Source organism: Sphaeramia orbicularis, chromosome 11, assembly GCF_902148855.1.
Source record: "Sphaeramia orbicularis chromosome 11, fSphaOr1.1, whole genome shotgun sequence".
Taxonomy (NCBI): domain Eukaryota; kingdom Metazoa; phylum Chordata; class Actinopteri; order Kurtiformes; family Apogonidae; genus Sphaeramia; species Sphaeramia orbicularis.
In genome coordinates this window covers 12,794,745-12,809,474 of record NC_043967.1, presented here as the reverse complement: position 1 = coordinate 12,809,474, position 14,730 = coordinate 12,794,745, and the positions used below count along the sequence as shown (strand labels likewise).

The 14,730-nt window shown below is 37.1% G+C and overlaps 1 protein-coding gene across 1 annotated transcript in view; it reads right to left on the bottom strand.

The window, feature by feature from the left end:
* cpne4b (copine IVb) overlaps positions 1 to 13,445 on the bottom strand; it is a 59,496-nt gene extending 46,051 nt beyond the window's left edge. Inside the window, exons 1-2 of the mRNA XM_030147696.1 lie at positions 13,143 to 13,445; positions 8,082 to 8,272 (exon numbers count right to left, since the gene is read on the bottom strand). Coding sequence (XP_030003556.1) covers positions 8,082 to 8,252 — 171 coding nt within the window. The 5' untranslated portion in view covers positions 8,253 to 8,272; positions 13,143 to 13,445. The remainder of the gene's footprint in view (positions 1 to 8,081; positions 8,273 to 13,142) is intronic.
* Between the last annotated feature and the right edge of the window lie 1,285 nt (positions 13,446 to 14,730).

Sequence of the window (14,730 nt, the reverse complement as noted above, 5' to 3'; positions counted from 1 at the left end):
TTCCATATTTAATTCACCGATCATGTAGATGTTCATGAAAGCTCAGAGTAAATTCAAAGGTTATTTCATCAAAAAAGAGAAAACTGAAAAAACAAAAGTGACTTTTTTTTTGCCAATCTATCATTAACTAAACGTAAAAACAAGTGTGTCCATCCACTGTCATTTATCAAGTTACGTGGGTTTAAGTTTTTTTTCTTCAGTTTCATTCAGTTTGTGGCTTATTCTGTTCTTCTTGCTTATTACGTTTGTTAATTTTGTTCATTTTATTGATGACTTTGGATGTTTTAGTTTATTTTGTTGTTTATTTTCCTCCTTTTTACTTAATTTTTTCACATTTTGTACATTTTTTTATTCATTTCTGATTTAATCTATACATAAACCCAGTGTGTCCATCCACTGTCATTGATCCAACTCCATGGGTTTTACTAGAGAATCAATGTTGGAGAAGATGATGGTGTTTCCACGGTAACTACGGAGCCTCTGAATGTCCAAATATGGTCATATCTGATGACCATGAAAAGATGAAGAACTGTATTTTACACCAGTTATTGACATGGATTGATAGGATTAGTGGATCAACAGGTATTAAATGGTTTAGGTTAAAGGTGGATGTTGGGGTCTTTAAGGGATAAGAAAATGTAACCTAAGTAAACTTTGTACAATAACTTACGTACAAATGTTTGTGTTTTAGTTTCACGGTGCGTGATGATGAAATAAAGATTTGCACCAGTCGAACTCTACGCCGTTTTATTGATGCCAAGGGCTGCTACACATACCATACCAAATCTGATCTGCACTAACATGTTTGAGTCTAAATCAATTGCTTGTTGTTGTTATTAGACTGTAATTAACAGTTTTTCTTGAACAAAATAGTTTTGGTTTTTTTTGCATATTATCTCCATAAAGTGAATAATAACTAACATAATAGTATGTTAAAATGTAACAAAACATCAGATTAACAGTATTAAAAAAATATTTTATAGTTTTCACTCAGTATATCAGTAAATACATGTTTCTTTGCTTCAAAAATTAAATGCATGATGTCCAGCTGAGTGGATATTTTTGCAACTCCATGAAAAATAGGTTCATAAAAAATTCTTCAATTACATGGTTTTTTTTTTACATGCCTAAAGAGGAATAAAAACACTCAGGAAAATATCTTGATTAGGGTCAAAAAACGGTTTTCAAAATCTGACAGGATATTTTAGAGACAATTTGACCCACATTTTTACGTTTAAATTCATTTTTGCTTTAGTTGAACCATAAGGGATCATCCAAAACAAGGAGGTACTTTATAGTGAAATAAATGTTGGAATGGCAATCAATTAAAATTCGCTCTCTGACGAGACATTACTGTGTTTTGACCCATTAAGGTTCTTATAATTCATGCATGAAAGGGTTAATCTTATGCTATCACATAGTGGACAATGGCAACAGAAATATTCAGATGAAAATTGTCATGATTAATGTCACATTATTATTTCATCTCAAAACAAACCATCTAGTTTCTTTGTCTTTTTAATTGTTTTGCCGATTTTTGGTCCTGAGTGAAGGTTGAAAAAAAACAAAAAATAGATGGTTATTTTTTGTTTTAAATTACTCATAAAAGAGATAAAAAGAGAAAGATAAAAATGATCTTCAGAGACGCACAACGACAAAAAAAAGCAGATATTATAATTAAAATATATTAGATGAATCATTCAAGACTAATCTTCTCATATAGTGCTTGTTTTGTTAATTTTATTCACTTAGAATTAATGTTGCAAGAGCCAGTGTTCTCAAAATTCTCCAGAAAGTCTAATTGGGCTTTATATTCAACAGATGAAAACACCCTGTGGTTTTGAACTCTTCTTTATAGTCAGAACATGACAAACATTCAGTGAGGAGCAGAAAATCTGACAAATCTAGAAGCAGAGGTTTGTTCAACACCAAAATACATATGAGTTAAATTAAGATTGTAAACAAAATTAACCCCCCCAAAAAATTAATACCATAATGAATATAATTATAATCGTCTCAACACTTATCATAGTAATAATATTTTCACTTTATTGCCCAGCCCTACATAGAACTGTGGGGCATTTTATGTGGAACAAAAGCCTAGTGATGTGGAAAGGGTTAACAGTGTCACTTTAAAACAAGTGTGATGGTCTTCCAAAGTGGGCTAATGTATGACAGTTTCATTCAACATGTAAACACACAGTGCATTGATTGCGGATCTCAGCACCATTGAAGCAATTACCACAAGTAGCCATTACCAAATTGTTTACACTTCTCAGTCTGAGAGCTTGGGATATGGATTTTCCCCTGACGCTGAAAATCATGCAAGCTGTTTGACTACAAAGAGTTAGACCATTGATCTCACTTTTTTTTTTCTCTAACTACCCAACATAGAAAGCTATAGAATGCTAAAAGACAGCTATGTCACTGCTGCCAAAAAAAAAAAAAGAAAAAAAAAAAAGAAAAAAAAAAAAGAAAAACCCCTATCCGGCACTAGCAGGAATGACTGAGTCCCTTTTATTGCTGATAACCCTTTTGTACACAAAGCACACATTCAGTATCCACAAACGCACACAGATTTGGCCTTTTTCTGACACTTACCTCAATAAGCTGGCATCTCGTTAAAGCAAAAACAATCATGTCACACACATACATTATATGCACGGCCTCCCTCAACAATTATCCAATTAAGAGTATCTGAATCTGATGGGCAGCGATAACATTTATCCTTTTCCACATTCCCACAAAGGGGCTTATCTTAACACACACAATGTCTCTCTCTCTTTCTCTGCTTCACCCACACACACACGCACACATGCATACACACATGCACGCACACACACAAAGCTGCACAAAGTAGAGTCTCCAAAGGCAGAATAATGCTGCACTACTTTCTGAGCACTTGATCTTGAGGCCTTGTGAAAATATAATGTGCATGTGTGCAGTTCTATGGCAATGAAAAAACCAGCTTGGGTTTTAAACCAGTGAAATGAGGAGCTGACCTACAAAGTACAGACAGTTTGGACTGAAATTTGCGATGGCTTTGTGAGGTTTAAGATTAGGTGTAAGGGTTTGATTTTGATGTTTGTGCACGCATAGTACTGTACACGTCACACAGCAAATCCGCCAGTGTTGATTTTCCAGTGTTACTTGTATTTAACACCATTCAGAGTTAATATAACGTTTGATCCATAAAAACTAACACTCACAGAGTCAGCTTGTGTCTTTGATGGTGTCATTTTTCGGGGTACATTTACCAGGTGTTGAGGAGCATGATTGAACACCATAATGGGTGTGGATTTCTGGACAGAACAACAGAGAAGACCAGTGTGCTCATGGACGTCGTATAAGTACCATTTTACTTCTGAAACGAGGCTGTTTATTAGGCTGGAAGGAACTTTTCTGTCAGCTCTGTCAGTATCATAATGTGTATATTTCTGTTCAGACCAACTTACTAACCAGCTGCTAAAATTAGCTCTTGCTGCAAATTTAGAACGTCGAACAGGCTAATTTTAGCTCGACGGCTTCTTGCATTGTAGTCTTAGGTAATTCATACAATTCATACAAGAGTTGAGAGCAAAGCTATTGAACAAATAGTGCATGTCATGGTGCACTCCTGCGTTGCCACAGACCCCTCCCTCAGACTCATTATCAACGTCACCTGCTGGCACCTGTCACACCTGGAGCACATCTCCATTAGGAGCCCATAGAAGCGGCTCCTCTGCTCTGGTCTGGTGCCAGATCATTGCTGCTGTCACTGCTTCAGACCATAGACGTTCCATAGACGTTCATCCCATTTCACTTCAGAGCCATAACCCGGACTCTCACCATCCTGATCCTATCTTCCCGTGGACTCTGATGTTTTCCAACCCAGATTGTGTCTCATTCTCATGTATTGTTTAATGTTAATAAACCCATTTTCTCCCTTCAGCACCGTGCGTATGAGTTCAGTCTGTCACTCAGTCGTGACAGTAACTGGTTAAAACAGCAACAATGTTGAGCTGTTTCCTTTGTTTTTTTTTTGTTCAGGCACTTCCAAGCTACCTCATGTTTTGGGCAGTTTTGTAAAAGGTGGTTTTACAGGGTTTTAGGAGTGTTGTGCGCCTTGTCAAATTTTATGTGAAGCCCCCGTTAAAGAAAAATATATTTTTTTTTTTTTGCAGTACTTTTTGGAGTGATTATTGTACATGTGTGGTGGATAGTTAGACTTAACACTAACAGATTGTACATTTTTAACTCTAATAGTGTTAATCCCAGTGGACAATGTACACTTTATGAGTAGTATAGTAAACAATAGTTAAATTTGCATTTAACACCTCAGAATGTTACTTGAATACTGGTGCAGTGTTGAATAGTTAACTCTGTTGGTGTCACTAATTAATGAACTTTGAATACTAATCTAGTGTTCTTTTCATCTATTGTGGTGTTAATATTTTACACTTAAAGAGTTTGTCTGAACACTGTCATAGTGTTAATCATTTTAATACTTTCAAAAGTGTTAATTTAACACTTAACCGGTGGTTCCCATATAAACCCTGGCTTGGTGTTAATTTCAACTTTTAGGGTGTTAAATTTGCATTTCCAAATTTGCAGTGAATATGTGTGCATGTATGCGGCATCAATACCCATGACAACATGGGTCAAACCCTATGTTTCTATGCACAAAATATTTTAAGTTTTGACATTTTTATGAAGAAGTCTACATTTTTTCACAGCTAATGAAATTGAAGAGTCCACTGATATTACTGGTTACATGCAACAGTTCATAAACCAACTAAAACTAGGTTTTTCACTGGTGACTGACATTCCACTGTCCAAACACAGCGTTCCTCATTCCTTCCTTCAAGCACCTTCATGGAAAGGTCAGCGTCTTGATATTTGCTCTTATCTTAAAACCTCCTCCTACCTTCCTCTGTAATATTTAAAGGTAGGTATGTTTCTCCTCCTGTCTCTACTCCATCTGACTGTAAACAGCAGTCGTGTTTCTTAATCTGCAGGAAAAGCCACAAATGAGATGCATGTTCCAAATGTGCTGCGTGTTCACTTAACGAATCTTCATCAAACCTGAATAACATCGGCATTTCCCAAATGTCTTTGTCAGAAAAAGCTCCATTTGGCCTAATTTAGAATATCCAGACAGAATATGTTGTTTACACAACTCCTGGCAAAAAAATCTAGTCATATAGGAATCCTAGTGTACTATTCATGTGTGAGTAAATATGTGCAAAAACATTTGTACGTCTGATTGAAGGGCCACTGTAACACCGTATGTGTAAGGATGTGTATGCATGGGTGAGTATCAAAATATGTTAAATGAAGATGGTTCCCTCCACATACACTGGCACACTGAATTCAGGTGTTTTATAGCTATGAGGGGACTGGGCAACAAAATGATGATGTCTTTAGGATTCATTTTATTTACATTATCATCTAAGTTCACAAAATGCTTATGAGCTTTTACTTAACTTTACGTAATGTTAACATTTTGTTATAAAATTGTTTAAATGAGTGGTTCCCAACCTTTTTTGGCTCGTGACCCCATTTTAACATCACAAATTTCTGGCGACCCCAGGCATTCAAAACTGAGACTTTTTTTTTTTGTTAAAATTAGTTTGTTTATGATCATGTAATAGTTTGCTATACTATGTTGTAAATAAACATTAATTTCAGACAACATTTGGTCTATATAATATATATTATTATGGACGGAGGCAGAAAAGCCAGGTGTAGATTACTGCACAAAGTGAGAATTTTATTTAATTTTCCTTGGTCAGGATATGTACAGTCAGTCCAGCTTGGATTTCCAAAGCTGACAATTAATACTGAACAAACAATAACTCAAACTATGAATTATATATATATATATATATATATATATATATATATATATATATATATATATATATATATATATATATATATACAAGAGCTGCAGCATCTCAAACCGACCACAGTGAACATTTGACAGATAAACAGAATCACAGTGCTTCAGTTTCAGCTTCAGTTTGTCATGTCTTTTTTGGATTGTGATTGTCTCTCTGAACTCACCATATATTTTTTATCAGTAAGTTTTTTTAAATTTATTTTTATCAATTACTAGAAAATTCAGGTGACCCCACGTGGGGTCCCGACCCCAAGGTTGAAAAACACTGGTTTAAATGTTCTACTTCTAGATTTCTGAAATATCCAACTAACCATCTTGTTTCTTCACTTCTCTCTCAGGAATAAAAAATCAGCTTTTAGATTTAAAAAAGAGGCGTCAAACATGTGGCCTGGGTTGCCAAATCCAGCCCACCAACAGGTCCGTTCTGGCCCATGGGATGAATTTGTGAAATGCAAAAATTACACTAAGATATCAACAATCATTTTAGTTCGGGTTCCACATACAGGACCAGTAAAATACTATCATAATAACCTATAAATACTCATAACTCACAATTTTTCTCTTTGTAAATGTAAACATTTTCATGTAATTTTACTGTATTTACACTAAAACAAACTATCATTTCACAAAAAGAAAACGTCAATACCTAAACCAATATGAACAACCTGAAATGTCTTAAGAGAAGTGCAATTTTAATAACATTGTGCTGTTTTGTGTATTTGTAGATCAACTGTGATCTGTAAGTTGTAATGCACATGTGTAAATGATAAACTGAGACATAATATTGTCAAAATTGCACTTATTTTTTCTTCAGAAATTTCAGTTTGTTCTTGTTATTCATGTTGTTTTAAAGGATAGTTTATAGATGGAAATATTTTGATCATGTAAATTTTTTTTTTCAATTTAAAACATAAGTAAAGTTTGGAGTTGACATTATTTATATATTATTATGTTATTATTTTACTGGTCCCACACCACTTCAGATCAAATTTGGCTTAATGTGGCCCCTGAACTAAAATGACTTTGAGACCTCTGACTTAAAATAAATATTGATTTGACATTTACTCACAAAGCCTTACATGAACATTTTCATTGGGACAATATTTCAAATCAACAGTAATAGGAAGTTCTACAAGCTGTAGACGTGATGTGTCCCAATATTTTCATCCATTAAATGCACATCTGTCCTTCTCACATGCCTGACTTTGTTTTTTTTTTGCTGTGGTATAACATTGTTCAGCTGATACCTGTGCTGCTGCTGCTGCCACTACACTTCATTGGAGCAAGGTTGTTTCCTTAAGTAGGAAATTCCATTTGAAGTACTTGAGTCTTTGAACCAAAAATACAAAAAGTCTAACACTTACATGCACGAAACAAGACCCGTTTCCATTTCCTATTAAGTGGCAAACAATATATTCTCAGAGTTTGCAGAGCTTTGTGTCAGGAAAAGTCTAACTCTCATTTTTCAGAACAAATAATTGGGGTCAACACCTTGTTTTAGATTTCTAAGAACCAGGACAAATTTCCCTTTCAGGACGATAAAGCATTTGGATTGAATAATACAAATCGTTCATCAGTCCTCAGCGGCTCTGTTTTTGCCGTTTGCAACAATTAGCATTTATATTTTAAGAGCCAAACATAACCTACAAATGAGTGTGAGAAACGATACAATCACACCTCTGCATGATACTCAGGTCCTTGATTAAACACAGTCATTTAGTCAGACATGCATTCAAATAAGGTGCTTCAATAATTTCAAGTGCTCTGCAATGACTTTTAAAAGCCACTGTGGTTGAATGGAACTCATGAAGTGAAAAGTAAATGCACAGAAGTTAAATTCCCAGTATGACGAGTACATCACTGGGTCATGGGCAAACACTGTGTGGTAAGAAAATACATGCTTTCTTTTACTCAGACTAGCCCTGAAGCAGAAAAAAAGTACCTTTAACAAACCTCGCAAAGATATTTTTATGGACTGAGACATTTCTTGGACTTCAAAGATAACCCCAGCAGCTCTTGTTCCAAATCTCTTACAGCGGGTCAGTAAATGTTATGTTCAGAGATGTTTCAGAACAATATAAAAACCCCTGCTGCTTGCAATTACACCCTCATTTTCTGCTTATGAGAGTCTCTCTAAAGCTGAGATCCACCTACGCATACCGTGCCCCTGCTTTCACCCTCATGAAGATTACAGTACCTCAAACCACTGCCCGTGAGACTGCATCTTTAGCACGACGCAGGGGTCGGGTTTGGAGAGGGCGTCGCGGTCTGAGATTCCTCTGCAGGCCACTCTCAGCTCCACTTTGGTCAGACATGGAGAACTGATGAAGCCCAGCGTGGCCTCAGCCGACTCGTAGATGTTACTCATGCTGAACACACAATCACACACTGAAAGAGAGAGAGAGAGAGAGATGGTGATAGATAGATTAGATAGATAGATAGATAGATAGATAGATAGATAGATAGATAGATAGATAGATAGATAGATAGATAGATAGATAGATAGATAGATAGATAGATAGATAGATAGATAGATAGATAGATAGATAGATAGATAGATAGATAGATAGAGTTTTCCTGTGAAGTAAAAAAAAAAAACATGCACTGCAGTTCATTTAAACTGTTGTTTGCATAGGCTTGAGCAGATGCAGTGGCCCTGACTAAGCAGACAGGATTCAGACTGTTCAAGGTCAGGTCTCTGAAGCCACTGAATATCAGACAAGGTCCCAAAATATACACAAATACACATGAAACTGTACAGGACACAAGTACACAAATACACATGCATATGGATTTTTGCTTTTACTGTACACGTTAGTACATGCAGTTAGAATCTGTACACGTATGCAGATTTCCACATGACATGATATATACTGTACACACACACACACACACACACACAGATGTACACATACACAAACGCTGAACTCTGCTGACTAACTGAAACAGATCACTGGGCTTCTCCTCACGTTTCCACAGAGTGTATAGCTTTCATAGCCCACAAATAGAATACTGCCAGCCACTTTAACATGGTGCTACAGAGGTTTTTCCACATGAAAATGAGACTCTAAAGGACTTTTATTCACCCGCACATTTTACAGTAAAGCTGCCAGTTTGACAAATCCCACAACAAAGTGAAAAAAAAAAAAAAAGCAGTAAAAGATCTTTTTACGTGCTTTGCATTTGCTCAAGGCGACTCTACTTAAAGCTCCTGTACACCATAACACACTTATTACCAGCAGGGTAACACACAGGTGGGATGCATTTCTATACTGTAGCAGTGGTGAATATCAAATAGTGCATACATGACAATTAATGAGTTACTGAGGATGACACCCTCGATCCATCATCCACCCACTCAGGTGTTTTTAATTATTTTGCCCGGTGAGGTGACGTGTCGGTGTGTGTGGGCCTGTGCACACTCAGTTTGACTGACGTCTTCCTCACTTTGTTTCTGTTCTTGTCACACCTATTTTGGCAGCACAAAGTACAGTGTTATTGTTACTGTTACGTGTGTGTGCTTTTTTAATGAATACTCTTGTCATTTTTTCCAGAACAGTTTGAACTTCTCAAATCGAAAATTTGCTGATAACACAAGCGTGGGAGTGCAGGGCTTTTAAAGTAAACAAACAGAATAACTAACTTTGTACCTTCATCAGTAACACTTCCCACTTACATGTGCTATTCCCTTACATTTTCTGGCTCTTGATCTAATTGACACCCCCTGAAAGCAGAACATATTACTATTACACACGAAGCACCACTGTGAATGTATAATTAATCTTAAAATCAATTTTCCCAGCCCATAATGTACATGGAGCATTGAGTCTGAATCCTTGGGAATCCTCATGTCCAGTTAGTCCAAACTAAAGGATAACCGCGGGTCTGGTGGATGGTACAAACTGAATATTAATGCAGCGGTCTAGTAGTATCATCCTTAGGGAGCTCAGCTCTTAGAACTGGGTCTGACTCTGACCTGAATGTCTCTCTCTCTCCTCTGTCTTCCATAATTCATGCTCTATGTGTGTGTTGGATGGTGGTGATTATTTTTAGCTAAGTACGCTGAATGGGCTGTATACAGGCAAACTGGAGAGCAGGTGTACAACATACAGCAGACTTGTGTGTGGGTGGTGTGTAGTTAGTGCGCTTCTGTGTGCCCCCCCCAAGTGTGATGGTACCTTATTGCGTGTGTGTGTGTGTGTGTGCGTGCGTGCGTGTGTGTGTGCAGGAAGCAGCAGATGCCTGTCTGTTCCGGTTGACAGCAGATGACACTGATAGTGACGGGGGATGTGGAAGATTTCTCCAGCTTGAGCTACTGTGAAACAGCTATGTGCAGAACCCATCTTTACAGCGCGCCTTTGGATCAGCTGTCACATGTGTTGCACGCTGCCAGAGGTGACAGTGAATCTGGATATTACGCTTTGTCACAGGGTGTTGTAATATGTTCATCGGGGGGAAATTCTAATAGCTGTTTAGTTAAACAGCGTTAAATCTAGTTAATTAATCAGGTTTATTTTTAACCATCATAAAGGGTAAACATGCTGATTTTCCTGAATCTTAAAAAACCTTTTAACTTTTGATTGATTCACAAAGTAGGAAAAGTTATATCTTGTTTTTCTCTTTGTTTAAAACAGGAGTTGGGTTTACTCTAGGCCAGGGGTGTCAAACTCATTTCAGTTCGGGGGCCAAATCCTCCCAATATGATCTGAAGTGTGCCGGACCAGTAAAATAATAACATAATAATATATAAATAATACCAACTCCAAACATTTCAATGTGTTTTATAGTGAAAAAAGTAAAATTACATTATGGAAACATTTACATCTATAAACTGTCTTTTTAAAAATGTGAATAACATGAACAACCATGAAAAAACTGAAATTTATTAAGAAAAATAAGTGCAGTTTTAACTCTATTCTGCCTCTGCTTATCATTTGTAAATGTGCATTACAACTTACAGATCACAATGGATCTGTAAATACACAAAATATTTTAGTAAATGGCAGATATTAGGAAAATTGCACCTACTTCTTTTAGGACATTTCTAGTTTTTCATATTTTTTGTGAAAGGCTGGTTTATAAATTTTACACATTTTCAAGGAATTTCACTTTTTTCTGCTAAAACAGAGGAAAAATTTGGAATTGTCATTATTTGTAGGTTTTTATGATAGTATTTTACTGACCTGACCCACTTGAGACTAAAGTAGGGCTTTATATGTCCCTAAAGGAAAAGGATTGACTGTTAATATCTTGAGTGTAATTTCTGCATTTCACAAATTCATCCTACATGCCGGATTGAACCCTTTGGTGGGCCGGATTTTGCCCCCAGGCCGCATGTTTGACACCTATGCTCTAGGCCAACTTAGAACAAAACACGCTACATCGGCAAGAGCTCAGAGTTAATACATCGCTCTATACTGCCACAGAATCATGCCGCTACAGACCTACTTTTCTGTCATTTTGGACTGAAAGTGCTTCTCAGAAAGCACCACAGTTTCATCTTTTTTCCTCTAATCTCTTTATCAATACACATTTCTACTGTTTGAGCACTTATATTGATCAAAAGTGAAACTGATTTTTTTTTTTTTTTCTTTTTTCTCAACACAAGTGCATAGCAGCAGAGCTCTATCTCCACCATGTTGGACTGGACTGAAAACTGTTAAGAAAACACTAGAGTTTCACTTTTGTGCTTCTACACACCAAGTCAGATCTAAGACCTTTGTAACCATGGTAACAGTCAATTAACCTAACCTATGGCTCCTGTGACAAAAATGAGGACACCTGAACATATAGCAGTTGTCAGTGGTTGCTTTGTTTGTTGGTCAATAATCATATGAAAGCAGAAGAAGAGTATAAGAGTGTTGGCCTTCAGGGGAGGTTTACGTTCTCCGAGTGCCCTTCTGGTTTAGATATTGTGGAGGACTGCAAATAGCACACAATAAATTATCTGAGCCCCTATTCTGACACATTTTATTTCCCTCTAGTGTACAAATATATTGACTTGTGATCAAATAAGACATGACAGATATTTGACAATAAATATGTCTGCAGAAAACAATAAATGTGTACATTACAAAGTACTACTGACATTTGAAACTGTGCTCGAAAACAGCAGATTGAGAGGCTGATTGCTTTGGAACTAAGTGGCATGTGTGCCCTGAAATTGGTGCGTAAATCAAAATAATACCCTAACAAAAAAAGACAATCGCAGTGATTGATTGTCAAGTGATGTAAGACATGTTGAAATCATTCCAAGGCTACTTGTTGTCATCTCTTCTCCACAAAGAGGGAATCAATCTGGATTCTTTGCTGCGTATGAACACAGATGTAGTTATGTGTATATCCATTCACCTTGAGATATGCACGTGCACAGTGACAGTGACAGATGTGACATTAATGATGTTGCCACGGGAAGGTCCGTGACACTCACTCACACTGTAATTGCTCCTCACATATTGATTATTAGACAAAGAGAAGCAACATCACCACCCAGCTACAGTGAAGGCAGTTAAGGAGCAATGGGGCATGTTATGCAACTCTGTGTGGGATATTAGTCCTGACAGGTGACAGCGACATGCACAGTTAAATGGATGGACGCATAAGAGCAGGTCTGGATCTGAGAAAAGAAACAGAGCAGTGTCAGAAGTGAAGCAGTCTGGTGTTGTGAACTGGCAGTGCTATTAGAGCTGCCAGAGAGAGGGAACCAGTGAGAGTGAGGAGGACAGAGGTTGTGAGAGGGGGGATTAGAGAGATGGGGTGAGAGGAAAAGCTGGAGGAAGGCTGGCAAATGAGAGTGAGCGAAACAGAGGGGAGAGGGGGCTGGAGGATAGAGGATAGAGGATGGAGCACATCTTCTGAGAGGGCTTATCTTGTCTTGTACCACCTAAACTGAATACACTTAAAACAAGGTCTTTCAAAGAGTATCCTAGAAAGGTGTTTGCAATATTCTTCTCCAACAAACACTCAAGTCCTTATAGACTTCTGCAGAATAAAACTGTTATGACTGATAAAAAAAAAAAAAAAAAAAAAAAGGTACAGTTGTCCATAGAATTAAGACAAGTCATGATGTGCATTTGAAGCTTTTTTCCTACTGCTGCACCAGGCTGCAAAATCTAAGTCCATCGTAGCCTGTATTATTTATTATATGCACTTATATGACAACAGAAAACAATTTCCTGAGAAAATAACAGAAATAGTCCTCATGGTAAGGCATGCACTGTCCCACTGCTCCCATCATCTCCTGCACACACAAACTCACCTCAACGACCTGGAGAAAAGATCCGAGCGGAGCCGAACAACTTCACCGCCGTTTACTTGACAATCACGGATACCTCACCGCCACCGGACCCATCTCCCTTTTCCCTCACTCTCTTTGTCTCTATGTTTCCTCAGTCCCCCCTCCACTGCAGAGCTCGGCTGCTTTAGGCGCTGACAGCACAGAGCTGAATTGGAATTCCCAGTGGGTGAGCTCGGTCCGGATGCGCTCCGTGCGCCTGGCTTTACTCTGGATGAAAGATGGGGAGGAGGAGGACGGTGCGCCACTTAACTGGAGTTTGTAATCCTCTGACTCCATCGGGGGCCGCAGAGAGCGCACCGTACCCAGGGACCTGCGGCACCGACGCGCAGTGTGTCAGCGCCATCTAGTGGTTATTCCTGTGAACTGCACCCACAAGGCTTTTCATGGGGGTCTCGGTGTTGATTGGCCGAGATACGCTTGAGTCGTTTTATTAGAAGCGGTGGCACACACCTGAGACCACTTTGCAGTTAATTTAAAGTTCACGCACAGACCATCAGATTCTCCGATTAATTTAAGACTTTTTTTTTTTTTTTTTGCAGTATCAGTGAAGCAGTGCGGATTCTGAAATAAGAAAAACCATGTAATAATATATGTAGCCTGCTTTTAGTGTGTCATGTAAGATTAAAATTAAATTACACATAAGGGTTGAAGAAAAAGCAGACACAAATTTCTGAAAGAGAAGAGAAAGACCAAATATACCGCAGTTACACTTTTTTCATCTAGCTATTATTTGCATGAATGAATTATGAAAACCTTAGTCAAAAACTTTTTCTTGAGTGTTTTTATTCCTCCTTAGGCATGAAAAAAACAATGTGATCAAGTTTTTTTTTTCTTTTCATGGAGTTACATAATGTCCATGTACTTAATTTTGAAGTAAAGAAACATGTTTACAACCCAATATCAGAAAGTGAGATGAAAACAATGAAATAAAAACATTTTAATGCTGCTAATCTGATGTTTTCTCACATTTTAACATATTCTAATGCTAGTTATTACTCACTTCATGGAGATAATATGCAAAACAAAAAAAAAAAAAACTTTTTGTCTAACAAATAATTGATTTACACTAAAACATGTCACTGCAGATCAGGTTTATCAAGAACAGCAAAGTTACAGTAATGGTCTGAATTGCAGTGTTTGGGATGGTGCATAAGTTTCCACTGTGTTGGCTGATATGGAACTAAAACAAAAAATCCATGAGTATACAAAAGAACAGCTGTAGAATAACTGTCCACTGTAGTGACCACTATGCATGAAAGGGTTAATGTTCATTTTTATTCATGTAGCCTATATTTCTCTTACTTATCATAGTGATAACATTTGTCTGGTACATATTGTACATATTACTTCTTCTAAGTTCTAATTGTGTTTTAACAGTGTTTTAACCCTTTCATACATGAAATTATGAGAACATTAATCAAGATTTTTTTTTTTTTTCTTGAGTGTTTATATTCCTCTTTAGGCATTAAAAAAACAATGCGATTGAATTTTTTGTAGAGCTGCAAAAATGGCCACTAAGCTGGACACCATGTGTTTAATTTATGAAGCA